The sequence below is a fragment of the Malus sylvestris genome, chromosome 7, assembly GCF_916048215.2.
Source record: "Malus sylvestris chromosome 7, drMalSylv7.2, whole genome shotgun sequence".
In the NCBI taxonomy this organism is placed as follows: Eukaryota; Viridiplantae; Streptophyta; class Magnoliopsida; order Rosales; family Rosaceae; genus Malus; species Malus sylvestris.
The window spans coordinates 6,192,290-6,210,745 of record NC_062266.1 but is presented as its reverse complement, the minus strand read 5'-3'; the positions used below and the strand labels follow the sequence as shown (position 1 = coordinate 6,210,745).

At 41.1% G+C, this 18,456-nt stretch overlaps 1 protein-coding gene across 3 annotated transcripts; it reads right to left on the bottom strand.

Moving 5' to 3' along the window:
* Positions 1-1,406: 1,406 nt before the first annotated feature.
* On the bottom strand, positions 1,407-18,033 carry LOC126627955 (GDSL esterase/lipase At5g03610-like). Of its 3 annotated transcripts, XM_050297535.1 has the most exons (8): positions 17,737-18,033; positions 17,466-17,555; positions 17,124-17,192; positions 5,300-5,357; positions 4,972-5,184; positions 4,456-4,739; positions 2,233-2,539; positions 1,407-1,842 (listed from the first exon to the last, which is right to left on the bottom strand). In XM_050297535.1, the coding sequence occupies exons 3-8, from the start codon at positions 17,178-17,180 to the stop codon at positions 1,616-1,618; spliced, it is 1,146 nt and encodes a 381-aa protein (XP_050153492.1). In that variant the 5' UTR covers positions 17,181-17,192; positions 17,466-17,555; positions 17,737-18,033; the 3' UTR covers positions 1,407-1,615. The 3 variants fall into 3 exon arrangements, with proteins under 3 accessions (XP_050153492.1, XP_050153490.1, XP_050153491.1); XM_050297533.1 differs by lacking the exons at positions 17,124-17,192; positions 17,466-17,555; positions 17,737-18,033 and having other exon boundaries at positions 5,300-5,834; XM_050297534.1 differs by lacking the exons at positions 17,124-17,192; positions 17,466-17,555; positions 17,737-18,033 and having other exon boundaries at positions 1,407-1,839; positions 5,300-5,834.
* Between the last annotated feature and the right edge of the window lie 423 nt (positions 18,034-18,456).

The window sequence follows — 18,456 nt, the reverse complement described above, 5'->3', positions numbered from 1 at the left end:
CCTCTCAAATGATTGATGATGTATAGTGGAATTAACCAAAGAGTTTGAAATGAAGGATTTGGAGCAGTTGAATTACTTTCTGGGGTTGCAGATTACTTATTGGTATGGTGGATTGTTTGTCTCTTAATCCAAATACATCAAGGATTTGTTAAACAAAGTTGACTTGCAATATTCAAAGCCTTGTCCTACCCCTTGTTTGCCATATCATAGACTTCTCAAAGATGATGGCACTCCATATCACAATCCAAAGCAATATAGGAGCATTGTTGGTGCATTGCAGTATGTGACTTTTACAAGGCCAGACATAGCCTTTTCAGTAAATCAATGTTGCCAATTTATGCATAATCCCATGAATTCTCATGTTGTTGCAGTTAAAAGGATTCTTAGATACCTTAGTGGAACAATAGACTATGGTCTAAACTTCAAACCTGGAAAACCACATTTGCAAGCATACAGTGATGCAGATTGGGCATATGATCCTAATGATCGAAGATTAACTTCTGGTCATATTGTATATTTTGGTTCTAGTCCAATATCTTGGGCTTCCAAGAAGCAACACACAATGTCAAGATCTTCGACTGAGGCAGAATATAGAGCATTAGCTATTGTAGCTGCAAAATTGGCCTGGATTAGGCAATTATTATGTGATCTTCATGTTTCTGTGTTCACTGCACCAGTGATTTACTGTGACAATATTTCAGCAATAACTTTATCTTCTAATCCAGTTTTTCATTCTCGGGTGAAACACATTGAAATAGATTACCATTTTGTCAGAGAAAGGGTAATTCAAGGAGATTTGAATGTTTGTCATGTGTCCTCAGAGAACAATTTGCAGATATTCTCACCAAGGGCCTTGCTGCACCTTTGTTTCAGTGTCATTGTTCTAAACTAATGCTTGGTTCATCCAAGCATGAGATTGCGGGGGGATGTAAAGATGTATTAGATGATTCAAATGTTGACAAGTGTACGTAGATTAGGTTGCTAAGTGGTTAAGTTTGCTATTGGTAGTTAGCTTACTTAATAACTAAGAAAACCTTGTCTATATATATGTGCAGCTATTGTAATTCACTGATTCATTCAATATAGGTAACTTTAACCAAAAGCTTTCGGTACTGTTCACTTTAACGAAAAAACACATTTTTACACTAAAAAGTCAATCATGGTACTATTCACTTTACCCTTTATTTTTCCTTATCGTTAAAACTCAAAGTTTTCAAGTCTTCAAGTCCTTTTCATTAGTTTCCCTTTCAATATATAGAAAACATAATTCTTCTCTCTCTCTCTCTCTTGATGAACAAGAATTCTTCTGCATTCTGACAAGCTGAACCTGATGTGAGGTCAAACTTTTTTGAGCCGATTTACAGCCCTAGCTCTGATTGAGGTTTTATTGAGATCAATTCCGTTCATATCCTTAACATGTAAACAACTCTACGAAATTTTCATCCCAGTACATAGTTTTATTTGTTTATTAGGGCCTTAGCTACATAGTTTTATTTGTTTATTAGGGCCTTAGCTAGCCTCATGCAATCCCAAGAAAATATTGGGCAATTTCCATGCAATCCAAAGCCAGTAGGGCCAAACAAAGTTGACAACTACGTACTTAGGCATGAACAAATCACGAATACAATTGATGAAGAGAAGATTTCAAAGAGGAATAAACATCATTCCAACCATTCTGAGAGAGGTGCACCGTGTCCCAAAAGAAGGACCTCTCAGGATTACTGCATATGCCGTACTTCTTTGCTCCGGTACTCTCGTCCACACTCCCACATGAGTATTCGCTGCCCAACCCGACACAGCACGGTTTCAGTGGATCATCAATCTGGACCATCATTTTCCCTGCTATACCAAGAAAGCATGAGCTCGATCAACTGCTTGAATTCTCATAAACAAGCATATCATAGAATGCATAGATTATGCAGCAACTGAGATATTAACTAATATTTATTTCCGTTACAAGATATCAAAAAATATATAATCGTACTATACATGTAGATGATACGTTGCCGAGTGCGCGCATTCCAGTACCAGACAATTAACAGTTACTTGATCTTAAATAGAGGAACTAAAGAGACGGTCAGCTAGTTGGTGGTTCGTATATCATGCATTGTTAAAAATGTCATCCTGCATGCATTCCTTTCTGTACAATTTTTCGTTGTGTTTTTTCGCATGATGACTTTTATGGAGTGGATTGAGTGTCAACAACAGCAACCATTCAACGCAATTACGTACCTTGATGGTCTTTCTGGGGCTTAATTGCAGACAAAAATGCGCCATAGAGATCCAGGATTATAAATGCAGATTTCTTCGACTCCTTATTCAACTGTTCCACGTTTTGGCGCAAAACTTGGTTGTGGAACATCGACGCCAAGTTGAGCGTTTCGCTGCAGTTCTGATAGGAAAGGAAGGAAGTTAAGAGCGGCAGACATCCCATGGGCTCTAGTGCTGTCACTGCTATTTTTCGCACTCCCAAATCACGTATGCGCATCAAATCCACAGCAATCTGCTTAACAATCGATTTGGTGAACTCTGCCAAATCCTGTCATTTGGAGGAATATCAGTGCTGAAGTTAGTAGCAAGTCTCACAACTCAATATATATTTGATATGATGCCAAGAACCCCAAAAATAGTTATTACTTGATTCCAAAAAGTTCAATTTTTTTGAAAAGCCATGGTAATCTTTGTATCTAATTAGAGTGTGTAATGCTAGGTGTTAAGCATTACGTAGAAAAGAGAACAGAGAGATTGTAGAAGAAGAAGAAGGAAATAGAGAAAACTTAGAGAGAGAAAGAAAATGATTTTTCACTTGTATTTTCTTGATTGATTCACTAGTTGCAGAGATGCAGAGATACAGTTGCTATATAGATGGATATTCACCTAACTACTTTATCCGAATCTTACACTAGCAACAATCCTAACTACTTATCTGTTTGGCTAATGACATGTGTCATGATCCACACTTTCCATATCCTATATACTCCAACACTAGGTAGACTAAATTTGCAAACTATATGATGTGTCACCAGTAGAAAATAAGCTTGTTAATCAACCATTAGATAATAATTCAATCATTAACAATCACGTCATGTGGTTTAGTGGCAGAGCCTGAATTCTTTGTGAGAGAGGTTTTTCATATATGTATTGAGAAAAGAAATTTGAATCAAAACATGAACAATTGATGTAATCTTCACAAAATTGAAAGACTCACTAAATTTAATAGAGATAATCAAAGAAGTGTATAATACAATTAAGTGGGAGGTTGTAAGCAGCGTAACCAGTTAAAATTGGAAATATAGGAAGAAAATTCAAAGAAATTTGGTTTGAATCGTTTGACAGAAAAAAGAAGGCAAAGAGGAGGGTTACAAATAATAGTGGATTAGGTTGCTTTAGAAGTAACATTAAAGTCAATTTTAAGATCATATCCCTGAGTTTCACTAAACTAGAAAGGCAAAGCAAACAAAACTATTAGAAAAATATAAGATGTAGTCAATTCAACTTTTTCATAAGGACAATTCATCTTCTTCCCCTTGTCTAACGGTTCTACAACATAGGCTTAAGGTTGGCAGAAATTTCTTACATAGTGATCAAGATGGGCTCGGAACCGCTTTGGTCCTCTAGTGGCTCTGCCCATGATATGGTTACAAAATTTAATTTGAAATTTTAATCTCTCTAACATTATTCATTTCAGTGTCTACACCTATCCTTAAATGTTGAATAATGCTAGGGAGACCAACAATTTAGATCAAATTTCATAAATTATGTAACGTGGTTGTTGATGATTGAATTATTGCTTAAATGTTGATTAATTAACGTGTTTATTTTTTATTGATGACACATCTAATTTACAAATTTGATCTGAAACTTTGATTTATCTGTCATTACTTTGTTTGCTATTGCTGGTATCTGACGTACGAAAATTATGCTGCAATAAACCGTCCTTTGACAACAATTTATCACATGTTACGTGTAGAGTATTAATATTCAAATGCAAGAAATAATTAATACGAAGGAGTAAAGATACACCAATAAACTCCAAAATATAATCTTATCCAAAAACAATAAACTCTATATTGGTTTTCACAAAAGGGGACAAAAAGGCCAAACTGCAAGAACCTTGGTTATAATGTTAAAACTAACTCCATATATGTGTTTGTAAGTGCTTTTAAAATATCCGAAAGCGTCTTTGGTTCAAGTGTTATTAGAACTCAAAAAGCATTTTATGTGCATTTTGGAAGAAACACCAATTGTATGCTTTTAAAAAACAGTACTTCAACCGTTTTTTATCCAAAGTTTACTTGAATATATACTAAAGATTGGTTTTAAAAACACTTTCATTAAAAGTACTTTCAGACATTTCAAAAGCACTTTCAAACACTATAATTGTATAACCAAAGGTCCAAAACTCACGAAGACTTTTGAAACAATATATATAAAGCTAGCTGAACCACCACTTACCTTACTGCCATTGCCTGGTTTAACGAAATGAGTTGTGTAGTCGTTCCCCGCAACTGACACTAGAGCTACGGAGGATTTAATTAGGTCGCGTTTGTCATACACTTTTTCTTGTTCAAGCAGCTGTTGGAAAAAGCCGATTTGGGTGGTCAAGTTTGGTCCACTCACCAACGTATCGAAAACTCCCGTCCCTCCATATGCAAAGTTCATCCCGTTCTCCAGTTTCGATTTCTTCGCATATTTTCTCAATGCGTAAGGTAATGGAGATCTTATACCCAAAAATTGAGCTGCATAAATATATTACAACATATAATTAATTTAAATTTACAATACCATATATGCTATAATAATTAATTCATTTATACATTATTCCATTTCTGATATGCACAAGGATATATCAATGTTAAGGAAAAATTGATATTGAACGTTTATCACTTACAAGTTAAAAAGAAATATTATTAGACCGTTTAAAATCTAAATAAAAATACTCTTGAGTTGAGAGAGGGTAGGAAAACGTACCCAAATAATCAGTGAGCACACGACCATCGGAAAAGCGGCCGGCAGGCTTTCCAGGAAATGTGATCCCATAAGGTTCCTTCCACGAAGGAGATACAGATTTTCTGACATTCCCGGTATCAGCATACGAGTCCCCGAATACGAAAAGTTTGATGGAACCATCATTTTTGTGAGGTTGGTGGTGAAGGTGGGGGTGTGCCTCAAGAACTTCTGCTACTGCATGTAAAAAGAAATTAAAAAAAACGTAGTAATCAAATATCCGAATTAATAAATGAATACAATTTGTTTTATGTAATTCTAAAATAAATAATAATTAAGTTATTTGACTAACCAGTTGAAGTGGCGACACATAAAAGAAGGAGACAAAATGAAGAGGCGACGGTGGGTTTCTTCTCCATTGAAACCAGAATATTAATTAGGAGTAATGTTCTTGGGGAAAGATGCTGGGATGAGGACGATATATACATATATATACATACATACATACATACATGTAACTTACTCGAGAGCATTAGGTTTTACAGCTTGGAAAACGGAAAAAAGGAATTGAGAATTCATATAATACAGTCCAAATGCTTCATTTATATTTAATTTATGACCTAATTAACTTTATTGGTACAATTTCCATTTAAGAAATTTTCCCTTCTGTAAAGATGGCAAACATTTATGACATAATATTTTGGATTTGTATGTAATCACTGTCAATCAAACCATAACTAAATAACATTTTGGACTTTATGATCATTGCAAGCGGTGAAGTGCTTTCCGGAATAAGTACGTGCTTCTTTTATAATCCTAACCATTTTCATATCAAAGTTTATAAAGCTACCTCACATTATGGTCTTGGATTCAATTTTTGTGAAATGCAAGTTGTGGAGCCAAAAATATTCACAAGGCGACATGTGGGTTTTTTGGACAAAAAGGACAAAAATACCCTTGCAGTACAACGAGGTTCCTACACGCAAGCAGCGGGCAACCCTCTTTCAACCAAGACAGAAATGCCCAAAATAGGTAACAATTCCAAGTCCATCTCATCAAATCCTTTCTACAAGGTATTTCTCAAACACATTCCTTTTAAATTATGTTAATTGGCTAATTAATGGGTTTATTGCCTAATTAACCCATTAATTGTCAATTAAACCATCCATTATATCCAAATAACCACAAAATACATCCAATTCAACCCTAAAACACCACATGGCCGGCTACCCCCATTTAAAAACCTAATCCATCACTTTTTTCTACCATTTTCACCATTTCTTCCTTTTTATTACCCAATAAATTCAAAAACCATCAAAACATTCATTTTATGTTTAATAGCCAAATAAATTGGCTAATTAAACCTAAATCAAACCCAAAAAACCCTAGCCACCTCCTATCCCTATAAATATACTCTCATTCTCACCAAAAAGCCAATTCCAACACTTTGGCAAAAATCCCAAAATTCTCTAAACACTCTTTCTCTCTAAATTCTAACTTTGGCATCGGAGGTTCTTCGGCCAAAGCCCCCCCCATTTATTGTGGGCGAGTGAGGCTCTTGGCCTTAACCTAAGGTATTAATTGTTTTGTAGGTGCAAAATCGTCCAAGATCGAGGAGGAAGAAATTTGCATCCACAAATTGGTGCTTTCATTGAGAGTTGAAATCCATACTCGTAGAAGACTCTCGCACAAAAAAGGTTTTTTCTTTATTTTCTAGTCAATTTGAATATTTTTCATACGTTCTTATTATTAGAATTTTTTACTTGCAAAGGTTCTTTGATAAAACATATAAGCAAAATATAATGGCTAGAAATTTAGAAAATTCCATAAGTGAAAATTCTAGTGTTCAAGAAATGGGAGTGCGGAGATCCATGAGGCAAAATGCGACAATAAGGGGAGCGGCATCACCACCACGAGTTTCAACCATGGGAACCACCGCGGTGGCTACCTCGGTAGCCACCCACGGCGAGGTCCATGGTGCCTTCACCACGGCCACCATGGGAACCACCGCGGTGGCTACTTCGGTAGCCATTCGTGGCGAGGTCCATGGAGCTTTCACCACGGCCCGAGCCGTGCCATCCAAGGCTCACGGTACCAAGACCACGACCCAAGCCGTGCCATCCAAGTTTACGTGGACCCAAGCCCAAGCCTCGCATTCATATGCACCGCGCGTTGAGCAGCCCACTCCCGTGGCCCAGCCTGCTCCTGCCAAGCAGCCTGCTCTCGTGACCCAGCCTGCTCCCGACGAGCAGCCCACTCCCGTGGTCCAGCCTGCTTCCGTCGAGCAACCCACTCCCGTGGCCCAGCTTGCTCCTGCCAAGCAGCCTGCTCTCGTGACCCAGCCTGCTCCCGACGAGCAGCCCACTCCCGTGGTCCAGCCTGCTTCCGTCGAGCAGCCCACTTTTGTGGTCCAGCCTGTTCCTGCCAAGCAGCCTGCTCTCGTGACCCAGCCTACTCCCGACGAGCAGCTCACTCCCGTGGTCCAGCCTGCTTCCGTCGAACAGCCCATTCTCACGGCCCAACCTGCTCCTGCCGAGCATCCTGCTCTCGTGACCCAGCCTGCTCCCGACGAGCAGCCCACTCTCACGGCTCATCCTGCTCCAGTGGCTTTCCAAGCAGCCCAAGTCGACCCAAGACTATCTCAACCATCCGGACCTATCATCGAGCCGGGGGCATTCTCACCACATTTTTTCACGGATTTGACATTTCCCAATTCAAATCTCGCGCCCGGAGTCTACCACATTTCCACTGCCCAAGGAGGCGCATTCCTTCCAAGCTCTTCCAATCCAAATGGCGAACAACACTTGTCTCGACAAGTTATAGAGTTGACGAGCGCCCTTGCACAACAAACAACTTTGGTGAATCAACTTTTGCAATGCATCGGGATCCAACGTGCCCCGGACGAGGTATCCCGAAGTAGGACAAGGGCAGACAAACCTTTCTAGCAGCGTCCCGGCAAACAGCCATTTGACCAGCCACGAGCCGAACGTTCAGGCAGTGTACATTCCCGATTGGGCCCTCGAGATAGCGTATACTCCCGTCTTAGCGCGCGGAGGAGCGTGTACTCTTGACTAGGCCCACGGATGAGCATACATTCACGGTTGGGGTCACACTCCGATAGTCAACATGAGCAACCTTCTGGACAAAGTATTCATTCGCGGCTAAGCCCATAAGGAGCATCATCCACCTCACATCAGAGTAGGTAGCACGACGGACGGAGAGAAGCAGTCACTCAATCCAGCTCAAGTTCAACCAGCAGCCTGCGAAGAACTCGCTCGCCTGCTAGGAACGCACCACATGCACTGCATCTGCGGCATAGACGAGCCAAACACATGGAAGAGCAGCCTAGACCAGCAAGTCATGGCTGGGGGCAGGCGAGAGCTCCGCTACCCCAACAAAGGCAAATTCAGGAAGAAGTAGAGAGACTCTTGACCAAGCGATTGCATGATTTCCAACGCAACGAGGTCACCGACGAGGTACTACGACGGAACATGACCAACATAAGCAGGTCACCCTTCACGGACGAGATCGAGCAGGCAGAGCCTCCACGAGAGTTCAGCATGCCACATTTCACATCTTTCAAAGGGGATGAAGACCCGGAGAAACACTTAAAGCACTACCGAAGCGCAATGATCCTTTATCGAAACAACGATGATCTCATGTGCAAGATATTCGTCACCACTCTACAAGGCGAGGCGCAAGATTGGTTCTACACCCTGCCGCCACAATCCATCCGGAATTTCTACGAACTTTCTTTGGTTTTCACCAAAGAATATTCATCCTATCGCTGATAAAAAAGAAGTCTGATCATTTGTTCAACGTCAAGAAGAACCCAAAAAAGTCGCTTCGCGACTATGTGAGGAGGTTCAAAGTAGAGAAGGCAAAAATAGTCGGATGCAATGACTCGATAACTAGAGCAGCCTTCCAAAAAGGAATTCCAGCAGACCACCCGCTATTCGGAAAATTGATCATGAAAGAAGATCTAACTCTGGCAGACTCTTTTGCTTTGGCAGAGAAGTATGCACTTTGGGATGAGGCTCGCTAATGCACATTCAAGGACTTGAAGAAGTACCCGACATCACCTCCCTAGAAGCAGCGGAGGACTTATTCACATGTTTGACGGTATCTAAAGTAGCAATAAGCTCTACCATCATGTGAGAAGAGATGGGGGCCCGACTACCTGTATTCCACAGTTACCTGTATTCTACAGTTCAAAAGCTCTCATCGATGTTATTAAAAATTCAAAAGCTAACTTTGGCGATAGTTGTTGCAACCTAGAAGCACAAGTTTTACTTTCAAACGCATGCAATCATCCTCATGACGTACTATTCTGCCCAATCCAGACGCGCGACGATAAAGGCGTAGACCCTGGCGGATGTAAAGTTTTCTGACGAACGCAACACTGGAAGGACACACTCGAAAGCAAGTTTTGTCCTCGTCACCCTAAAAGATTCTACATAGGAGCACATGTACCGGCAGTTAAGTACCATTTCTTGCTGCGCATCACACGGCCCTAGCCGACCCTTGCTCAATGATTCAACTCTAGAGTGGCCCAATACCGGCAGTTGAGCATCTCCTGCTGCGTATGACATGGCCCCATCTCCACAGCTCCCTACTGCGCCTTCACGCCGAGCCTAAGTGACGCAACAGAGCAGCCCAACGATGCCTCAGAAGTAGCCGAGCACACTCTAGCTGCGCCTACTTCACCCGATGGAGACTTTTGGCATTTGCATGTCGACGGCGCAGAAAAGCCTTCATCACTGCCGGCAGAGAAGGCTCCAAAAAGATGGATCCCATCTGGGAAGGTCCGTACAAGATCAGCAGAGTAGGGGGCAAGAGTAATTACACCCTCGCCACCATGAAGCGGCAAAAGATTGAAAAAGCAATGGATGGCATACAATCTGAAGAAGTACCATGTGTGACCTCCCGCTACATCAAAACCCGAAGACTCAATAAGTTCGACCGGCACCACCTCACAAGCTGAGGACAATCCAGTTGTTATGCAGTTCCTACCTAACAGCTAAAGTTCTCGTTCGTTTCACTCGTTTTTCAATGAGGAATTTAGAAGTAATCACAACTTGGCTTGCCTGCATGCTTACAACAACTAATCACTCCTGCACTTCAAAAGAAGACTGCGCCCTTCTTAAGGACTCATCGCAGGAATTGCGCCCCCCGAGGGACCAACCATGCTCTCCAGTGCGAGAGGGTAAACCAATTCTCCGACACCCATATGGGTCAGCTCTCTAAGACGGGAGGATAAACTTTACACTCCGAATATCCAGACGTGGATGAGCCTGGCTGCCCTAGTATAACTAGATGCACGATGGCTTGCGCTAGGATTCCTAGAAGTAGCCGCAATGGTCTTTTTCAAGGTTTAGCTAACTGAAGGATTTTGGGTCTCTTGGCCTAATCCGTGGGGAACCGGGCCCTAGAGACGGAGAGGGCACATTACGCAGTACATCCGATGGACGGCTGCCCTGGAATCCTAAAGCTGCTACCGAGTGCACTAAGGTAGCCTACGGATTCCGGAAGACTGCCTACGACTTGCCTTTCGAGCAGTAAAGCCGCACTAGACTTATACAACCGCACATTCTTGTGAAAGGTTAAACAAGCTAGCGCGCATATACGAAGTTTTATCCACTGCCGACATGCTACGTAGTCGATAAGCTTCACCTCTGCCAATCGCGGAACAACCTACACCAAGTCCTAAAGTGTTGTGATACTTGCTACGCAACCTACGGAATTGAAGAAAGTCAAGGTTAACAGCCTAGTGGTTACGCGGACTTGTCTGCTTCTGTAAGTAAGGCATCCGGCTGCCAACCCTATGGCTAACAACTTTACAAAGTTCTACACCAACACCTACGGCTGCATAGGCTACGCGAGTTTGTCTGCTTATAAAAAAGTAGCATGCCTGCCACTGGTCTATAAAGTCTAAAGGTTAGGGCATGAACAAAAGAAGTGAAGATGAAGAAAAACGAAGGAAAACATGTTTATAAACAACTAGCAAAGGCTGAAGGAGTTCAAGCAAAACAAAAGCTACAAGGAAAAACAAAGAAAATCCTAAAGGCTACCTAAAATACTACACTACAGCAGCTTGGACATCCCACGACTACTCGGTCGCCACACCTTCAACAGCCGTAACGCTCTTAGCAGCGGCATCATCTGACGCTTCACCCCTGGCTGCCCCAATCTGGGCACTAACTTCTCCAACTACTTCACCAATGGAAGCCTTAAAAGTAAAAGCAAGCAAGTCTTCCGGAGAAATAGAGAAGGTCTTAAAACCTCAAGCCCATCATTCTCACCCTTCAGCTGCTCATTCTTCTTAAGCAGACTAACACGGACGCGCTGCAGCTCATCCACTATCTTCTTAGCATAAGTAGCGAAACGAAGCTCAGAAATTGCAAGCTTAAGATCTTGAATCTGAGGCGAATCAATCTCAGCAGCAAAGGGAGCAGGCTTTAGTGCCACTTTAGCAGCAGAGTCCACCTTACCACTCTTCATAATAGCAAGCCTCTACAAAGGTGAACCGGACTTGGCTCCCAAAGAATGTCCTGGTACAGACTTCGGCACTGGGGGCATGATAAAACCTTTACGCTGAGTAATCTTATCCACAATTGTACTAGCCATTCTCAACATGGAAGACGCCACATGCTCAGATCTAGCAGCCTTACATTTCTTCCCATTGGAAGAAGTCATGTTAATCACATACCTCTCGGTAGCAAGCGGACCCTCATGAGCAGCAGAAGAAGTCTTTAGTTTTTTCTTAACTGGCATCTCATGAGCAGGCGGGGAAGATCTCTTCTTTCCATCTTCATTCATAGTAAGCTCCACGACAGCGATTAGACGAGCCAATGCATCCGCCTTATCCTTTTTACCTCATCTTTCTGGAGCAGCCCACATTTCTTTCAGCAAAGAGGACTAAGCAGCCAACGACATTCATGGTACTCAGCAGGGGAGCTCAACCAGTATTCCAGCAGGCAGGAGGCCTGCATGCCCAACATTCCAGCAGCCCATGGGACCCGCAATCTCCTTATTTCTCTCAATCGCCAGCCTGGCCCGAGTCAGGTCCAAGAGCCCAAAGGACATGAGCCATACGGCTCGCCTAGCACTGCGCCCCAGCGCCACAATCCGCGACCCTAGTTGCACAAGCTGCCTTTTGGCTCAAGCCAAGCCAAGCTGCCCAAGCAGTGGTCCATGCCATGACATCTCCTCGGCCCATGCCGAGCCAACTCCTGGCCCCTGCCAGCCGATGTGCCGCACCACCCCGACGGCTGCCCCGCAATAGCACTATCCAAGAATAAGGCAAGAAAAATTAAATTTTTCTTACATCGGTGCGGTACGAAGAAGACGAAGAAAGCAACGAAAGACGGTCCTTTGCACGGGCAAGATGTAGAAGATTGCTAGAGGAGGGGGAACAAATATCCTCTAAGATATCTCTATCTTGTAGGGTAGAATAAATCGCTCTCCAAAGTTGATTTAATAACCCACTTAAGGTGGACTTAAATAGGCTTTGAGAGAAATTTATTTCCCTTTCCTAGAATGATCTAATTTCCTATTAAAGAGAGAATCTACATCAAAATATGAAGCAGTCCTAAGTTTCCTAAAGCAAGAAAATCTCTACACCTGCCGCCCTTTTCTGCGAGCAGCCCAACATGTGTGAGGGCATTTGTGGAGCCAAAAATATTCACAAGGCGACATGTGGGTTTTTTGGACAAAAAGGACAAAAATACCCTTGCAGTACAACGAGGTTCCTACTACAAGCAGCGGGCAACCCTCTTTCAACCAAGACAGAAATGCCCAAAATAGGTAACAATTCAAAGTCCATCTCATCAAATCCTTTCTACAAGGTATTTCTCAAACACATTCCTTTTAAATTATGTTAATTGGCTAATTAATGGGTTTATTGCCTAATTAACCCATTAATTGTCAATTAAACCATCCATTATATCCAAATAACCACAAAATACATCCAATTCAACCCTAAAACACCACATGGCCGGCTACCCCCATTTAAAAACCTAATCCATCACTTTTTTCTACCCTTTTCACCATTTCTTCCTTTTTATTACCCAATAAATTCAAAAACCACCAAAACATTCATTTTATGTTTAATAGCCAAATAAATTGGCTAATTAAACCTAAATCAAGCCCAAAAAACCCTAGCCACCTCCTATCCCTATAAATATACTCTCATTCTCACCAAAAAGCCAATTCCAACATTTTGGCAAAAATCCCAAAATTCTCTAAACACTCTTTCTCTCTAAATTCTAACTTTGGCATCGGAGGTTCTTCGGCCAAAGCCCCCCCCATTTATCGTGGGCGCGTGAGGCTCTTGGCCTTAACCTAAGGTATTAATTGTTTTGTAGGTGCAAAATCGTCCAAGATCGAGGAGGAAGAAATTTGCATCCACACAAGTTCGATATATTTGGTATCCTGTTGTGAACCACTTTTGCCCAACAATCCGTTTCAGTTTTTTGACCCGCAGAGAAAGACGTAAGCAGCTTCATCTTTTCCTGATCCTGACATCTCTCTCCCTCAACCCCTTTTCCTCATCTGACTCTCCCAATTCAAATATGGAGAGCTAAAGAAATGCGATGAGGAAGATAATTAGACAAGAAAGACGAACTTGTGTGCCTCTTCTCTGCGCGTCAAAAGACTAAAATGGATAATATGCCTAAACATAAGGTACCATTTGGTACGTGGGACGAGAAAAAATGGAGTGAGACGAGACATTCTGTCCCCCGTTTGGTGAGCCTAAAACCGGTGGAACGCGCCATTCCACGGGACGAGTTTTGGGTGAATTTTTGTTCCGCCTCACCCCCTGGAACGACTCGTTCCACATCCGTGGAACACATATCACCGATTCTATATCCACTCAAATCTTCAAAACCCCTCCTCTCCCATGGCTGCCTGCATCGATACTTAGACCAACTTTCTCGGGATCCCAACAGGTCCAGTTCCGATGAAGACCGTTACCAATTCATGAACTTCTGCCACTGCAGCTTCTCCAATCAAGTTTCTTGCGCACCCATTTGCCATAACCGCACGAAAACCACTCAAACGTGCACAATCGTGGAGGATCTCGACCCATATGAAGATCTATGGCTCAGAATGTAGGATGAAGCTCGCCCGGATATTGATGATGAACCTATCTTGTCAAATTACTATCACTCGTCGATTTGAGAGGTACCCACTTGGTTTTTTACAACGATTTGTTCGAAATCGGTCTGAAAGATTTCTTATCTGTTTCGTCCTGCACGTACCAAACATACACGGAACCTCCGTTCCGTCCCGTCCCGTCTGCGTACCAAACGGTACCTAAGTGACAGTAATAACTCAAATCTATTTATTTTGAAAAGTAAAATTATGGTACTATCAAAGGTTAGAGGAATTCAATGTGGTACATAACAATTCACTTCTTGGTGGAAAATCTCTCTTCTCTCTCTTTCATCTGGTTGCTGGCCTGGTCTGGCCCCCGCCGCTGTATCTTGGAGGGCTAGTCTTGGCAACATCAACTGATGCAGGAAGAACAAAATGACCGAGGGAGATAATCTGGGAATCACTCTTCAACTGATGCAGGAAGAACCAAATGACCGGGGGAGATAACCTGGGAATCACTTTTTTTTTTTTTTTTGAAAGCAACGACATCATTCATTAGAGAAGCACAAACTTGGGAATCACTTAACCAGGGCAACAGAACTCACTCGATGTTGCTATAAGGATAAAATCTGATAATCACTCAACCAGGGGCAACAGAATTACTCACGTTGCTAACCGTGGATTCACTCAACACAACCAAGCCTAACACTTGATTTAAGGAAGGAGAGTGAGTTTTCTCCTTCCTTAAATCAAGCATTTGGCTTGGTCGTATGAGCGAATCCACGATTAGCAACGTGAGCGAGCTCTGTTGCCCCTGGTTGAGTGATTCCCAGGTCATCTATCCCCTGTTCTTTCCATTTACCATTGGTTCTTCCTGCATCAAGTAGCACCAAAACGGGTTTTTGGATTTTATCCGAAATCCTGGTGGTAGTGTTGCCCACATCATTTGTGTTCGTCGTCAAAACTGACTTAATTCCCCTGACTTTCATTTGAAGAGTTACATATCATCGGAAAGCTTTGGGAGTCTAGTTTTCAATGCAATAAACCGTGCATCAAACCAAATTTTATGTGTGCAAATATCGACAAAACACCACAAAGCATCAGTGTTGTCGCGAAAACAAAATCAATTCTCTTGCGAGTTAGTTTTCAATTTGGTTAAGTATTTCTCGACCTTCATGCCATATATCATTTGAAATCCCTTCCAATCTAGTTTCTAAATTTTCAAGCAGCTCCTCAATCCGTTATTTCTACAAAACAATATCCTCAATTTACTAAAGCATGTTGCTGCTGCCAGTAAATGAGGTTGGATGGGTTCTGGGAACGGCTATCTTTGTTTTTTAGGTGACGATATTCTATATCTCAATCTTCCTCCAAATTTTGATCGTTATCCAGATGGTTCATGTGAGATTTGTTTTACATGTTTGAGGTTGAAAAACGTTCCAACACGGAGTTTGGCATGAAGGGGGAACATATAGAAAACAATGATGTAGTTGAGAACTTTGCCGAATGGGATTCTGCCCTGGTTTATGATCATTACGAAGGCGATGAAGATGTAATTGAAGAGTTCCATGGACAACTATATAATGGAGTACAAGCTCTTATTATCCGTAGCATTCATGATCATTTTTGGGACAGTTTCGTTGCTCAAGATATGAGAGGAGAGCTCTTTGATAGAAGAACTTTTCAACATAATTTGAATTATCTCAGCTCATTTGAAGAAGTGATTTGGAAGCATTATTCCAAGGTGATTATTTTCAAGAAGAAAAGATTAATGTGTGCATGGTCTATAAGAACTTGGAAATTTTTGGTGCCAAATTGGGTATTGTGGAACATCTTGATTGGACATCCAAAAGATGGAGGAAAAAAGAAGTCAAGTGAACCTCAATGATGAGTTTTTTTTCGAGAAGATGAGAATGATGCGGAAACAAACATACAACTTGGAAATTGGTCACATGCATTGGAATTGGAATAATAATGGCAGTGCACTTTTAATTACTTAGAAATTTGTTAGGTCCATTTAGAATATGGTGAGAGTCTTTTAGGAAGTTGTAATTAATTTATGATTCTTTTATCTTTCTTTAAATTATGATGTAATACAATCATTTGGGGATGATTAATGAAAAATAGTTTATTTGCCTTGTGCATTTGAAGAGAGTGATTTCTCCTTTTAAAATCAAGCATTTTGCTTAATCTTGTGAGTGAATCCACAATTATTGAGATCAGATTTTATACAAAATGAAAAGCATGTTGAAACTTGCCTTGCCATTCATCTCTCTGAGAGCTGCACTAGCAGCTTCCTCTGTTGGATAATGGCTAAATTAGTGGCCAAGTGGACAACAAGCTAAATCACCTTTTGGCTATTAAACAAACTAAAAGAATGAAGGACATAATGATGTGGGAACATCATTAGGAGGGTTTCCTTTATGATGTGGCCACATGAGTGGCAATTATGATGTTTGTTCCTTTTGTTTATATTAAGGCATTTGATTATGCCTTTGGTTGGGTGGGGGGAGCGGCATCAGATGAGAGCCATACCAGGGAGAGCGTTCGGCTCTCCCATTTGAAACAGTGCTGCTCCTTCGCATTGTTTGTAATCCCCTTTTGTTAGTAATTCCTCAATCAAAGATGTTGCTGCTTCATGTTGTGTAGCTTTTGGGAGAGATGGTATTTGATGTGTGTCCATCTTCTCCAATTGTTCTTTGTGAGAGTGAGAGCTATTGGGTGTATGTGGGATTTGGGTTTAAGAGTTAAAACTCTATTTGTAATCTCTTTTTGATATTAGCAGAATTTCCTCGCCGTCTCGGAACTGGACGTAGACTTATGCCAAACCAGTATAAATCTTTGTGTCATTTGGATTATTTGTCTTATCATATTTTGCCGTTGTAGCTTATTGGTTTCATATTTGACGCTTCCGCACAACATCCTTCGTAGTGTATTCTATGAATGCATAACCTTTTGACCTTTTAGAAATTTTGTCCATTATTATTTTAACTGTTGAGACAAGCAGCTGATTAGCGTGAGCATACCAACGGCAGGAAACCAGAAACACCATTTTAAGTAATAGAAAAAGGTAGTACCTTCAACAAGCTCTCCATAGCCTTCAAATGCAGCACGTAGGGTTTTCTCGAATGCATAAAACGATAGGCCTGTTCAGAAAGGAAGTTATTTTTAAGGGAATATGTAATGAAAGGGAAAAGGGAGCTGCAAAAAGTTAGGAATATCGAGATCTTATGAATAATTACAAATTACAATGGATTAGTGCAAAGTTTAGCGAATAATAATGCCAGAATAAGAGTTAAAACTTAGCCAGGGATTACAAGGACGAGTACCATTTCATAGTTTACTCGAAAATATCAACAAGCCAGGAACCCTATTCAAATAAATGAATGTTTAAGATCAGAACTGAATCTGCAACATACCAGTCACAAAAAAGTTTCTTTGTTTTTATGAGGTCGTTTCACTTGCCTCTCCAGATGTTGACAGATCCGTAGAATTCTGTAAATTGTTACCTGAGAAACACATGGCTAACTCATATACATGTTTACAGGGGAAAATACTGTGAAATGTTGTGTTAGCATTGATGCCATTAAACAGAAAATGACCTAACAAATGTTGAAATAAAGCTATCCGAAACTGGATTCTTGAAAAGAAAAGAAAAATAAATAGTGATGACGGTCTGTAGATGTGCACTTGATAATGCTATTACTATCAGTTTGTTTATAACCAACTTCATATTTTCTTCAGGAATCTTTAACTTCGTATCAAACCATGAAACAAAAGGAGAAGCAGCACATAATGCTTTAATGGAGAAACAAGTGCAACAAGTAGAAGTGAAGGAAAATGAAGGGATACTGAAAGGGTTGTAGTGGGTGGGTGAGATGGGGAACCGGAGGTTGGGAGTCGGGGCCTGACGCTGGGTTTTGGGAGGTTTGAATGACAATTTTGTTGATACGATAACTGCTGAGGGGGAACAGAGGGACTCCATGGCTGCTCAGCTGCCCCCGCATTCTCATGTCGACAAGTGTCCCATGACTTAGTGATAAATGAACAGAGTTGACCTTAAATTGGACTATGCAAAAGATTTTTTCAAGGTCAAATCGGATGGATAAATAATCTATGTGATCATAAGATAATTAGAAAATAACCTATGTGCTAAAAAATTTGGATTTAAACCCTAATGGTGTACTCCGTTAGCAAATTTAGTCCAAAAGTGATTTTTCTGAGTTTTTTTAGCACAATAGCTATCTTCCGAATAGTGTATAACCACATAGATCATTTATCCAATTTGACATTTTTTCAATGTAACTGGAACATGTACCCTTGCATTGGTGTATATCGATTAGAAAATCTGTTCACTAGATGTTGGGTTCAATTCTATTCGGTTTTTATCAAAACTGAAAGCCAAAATCA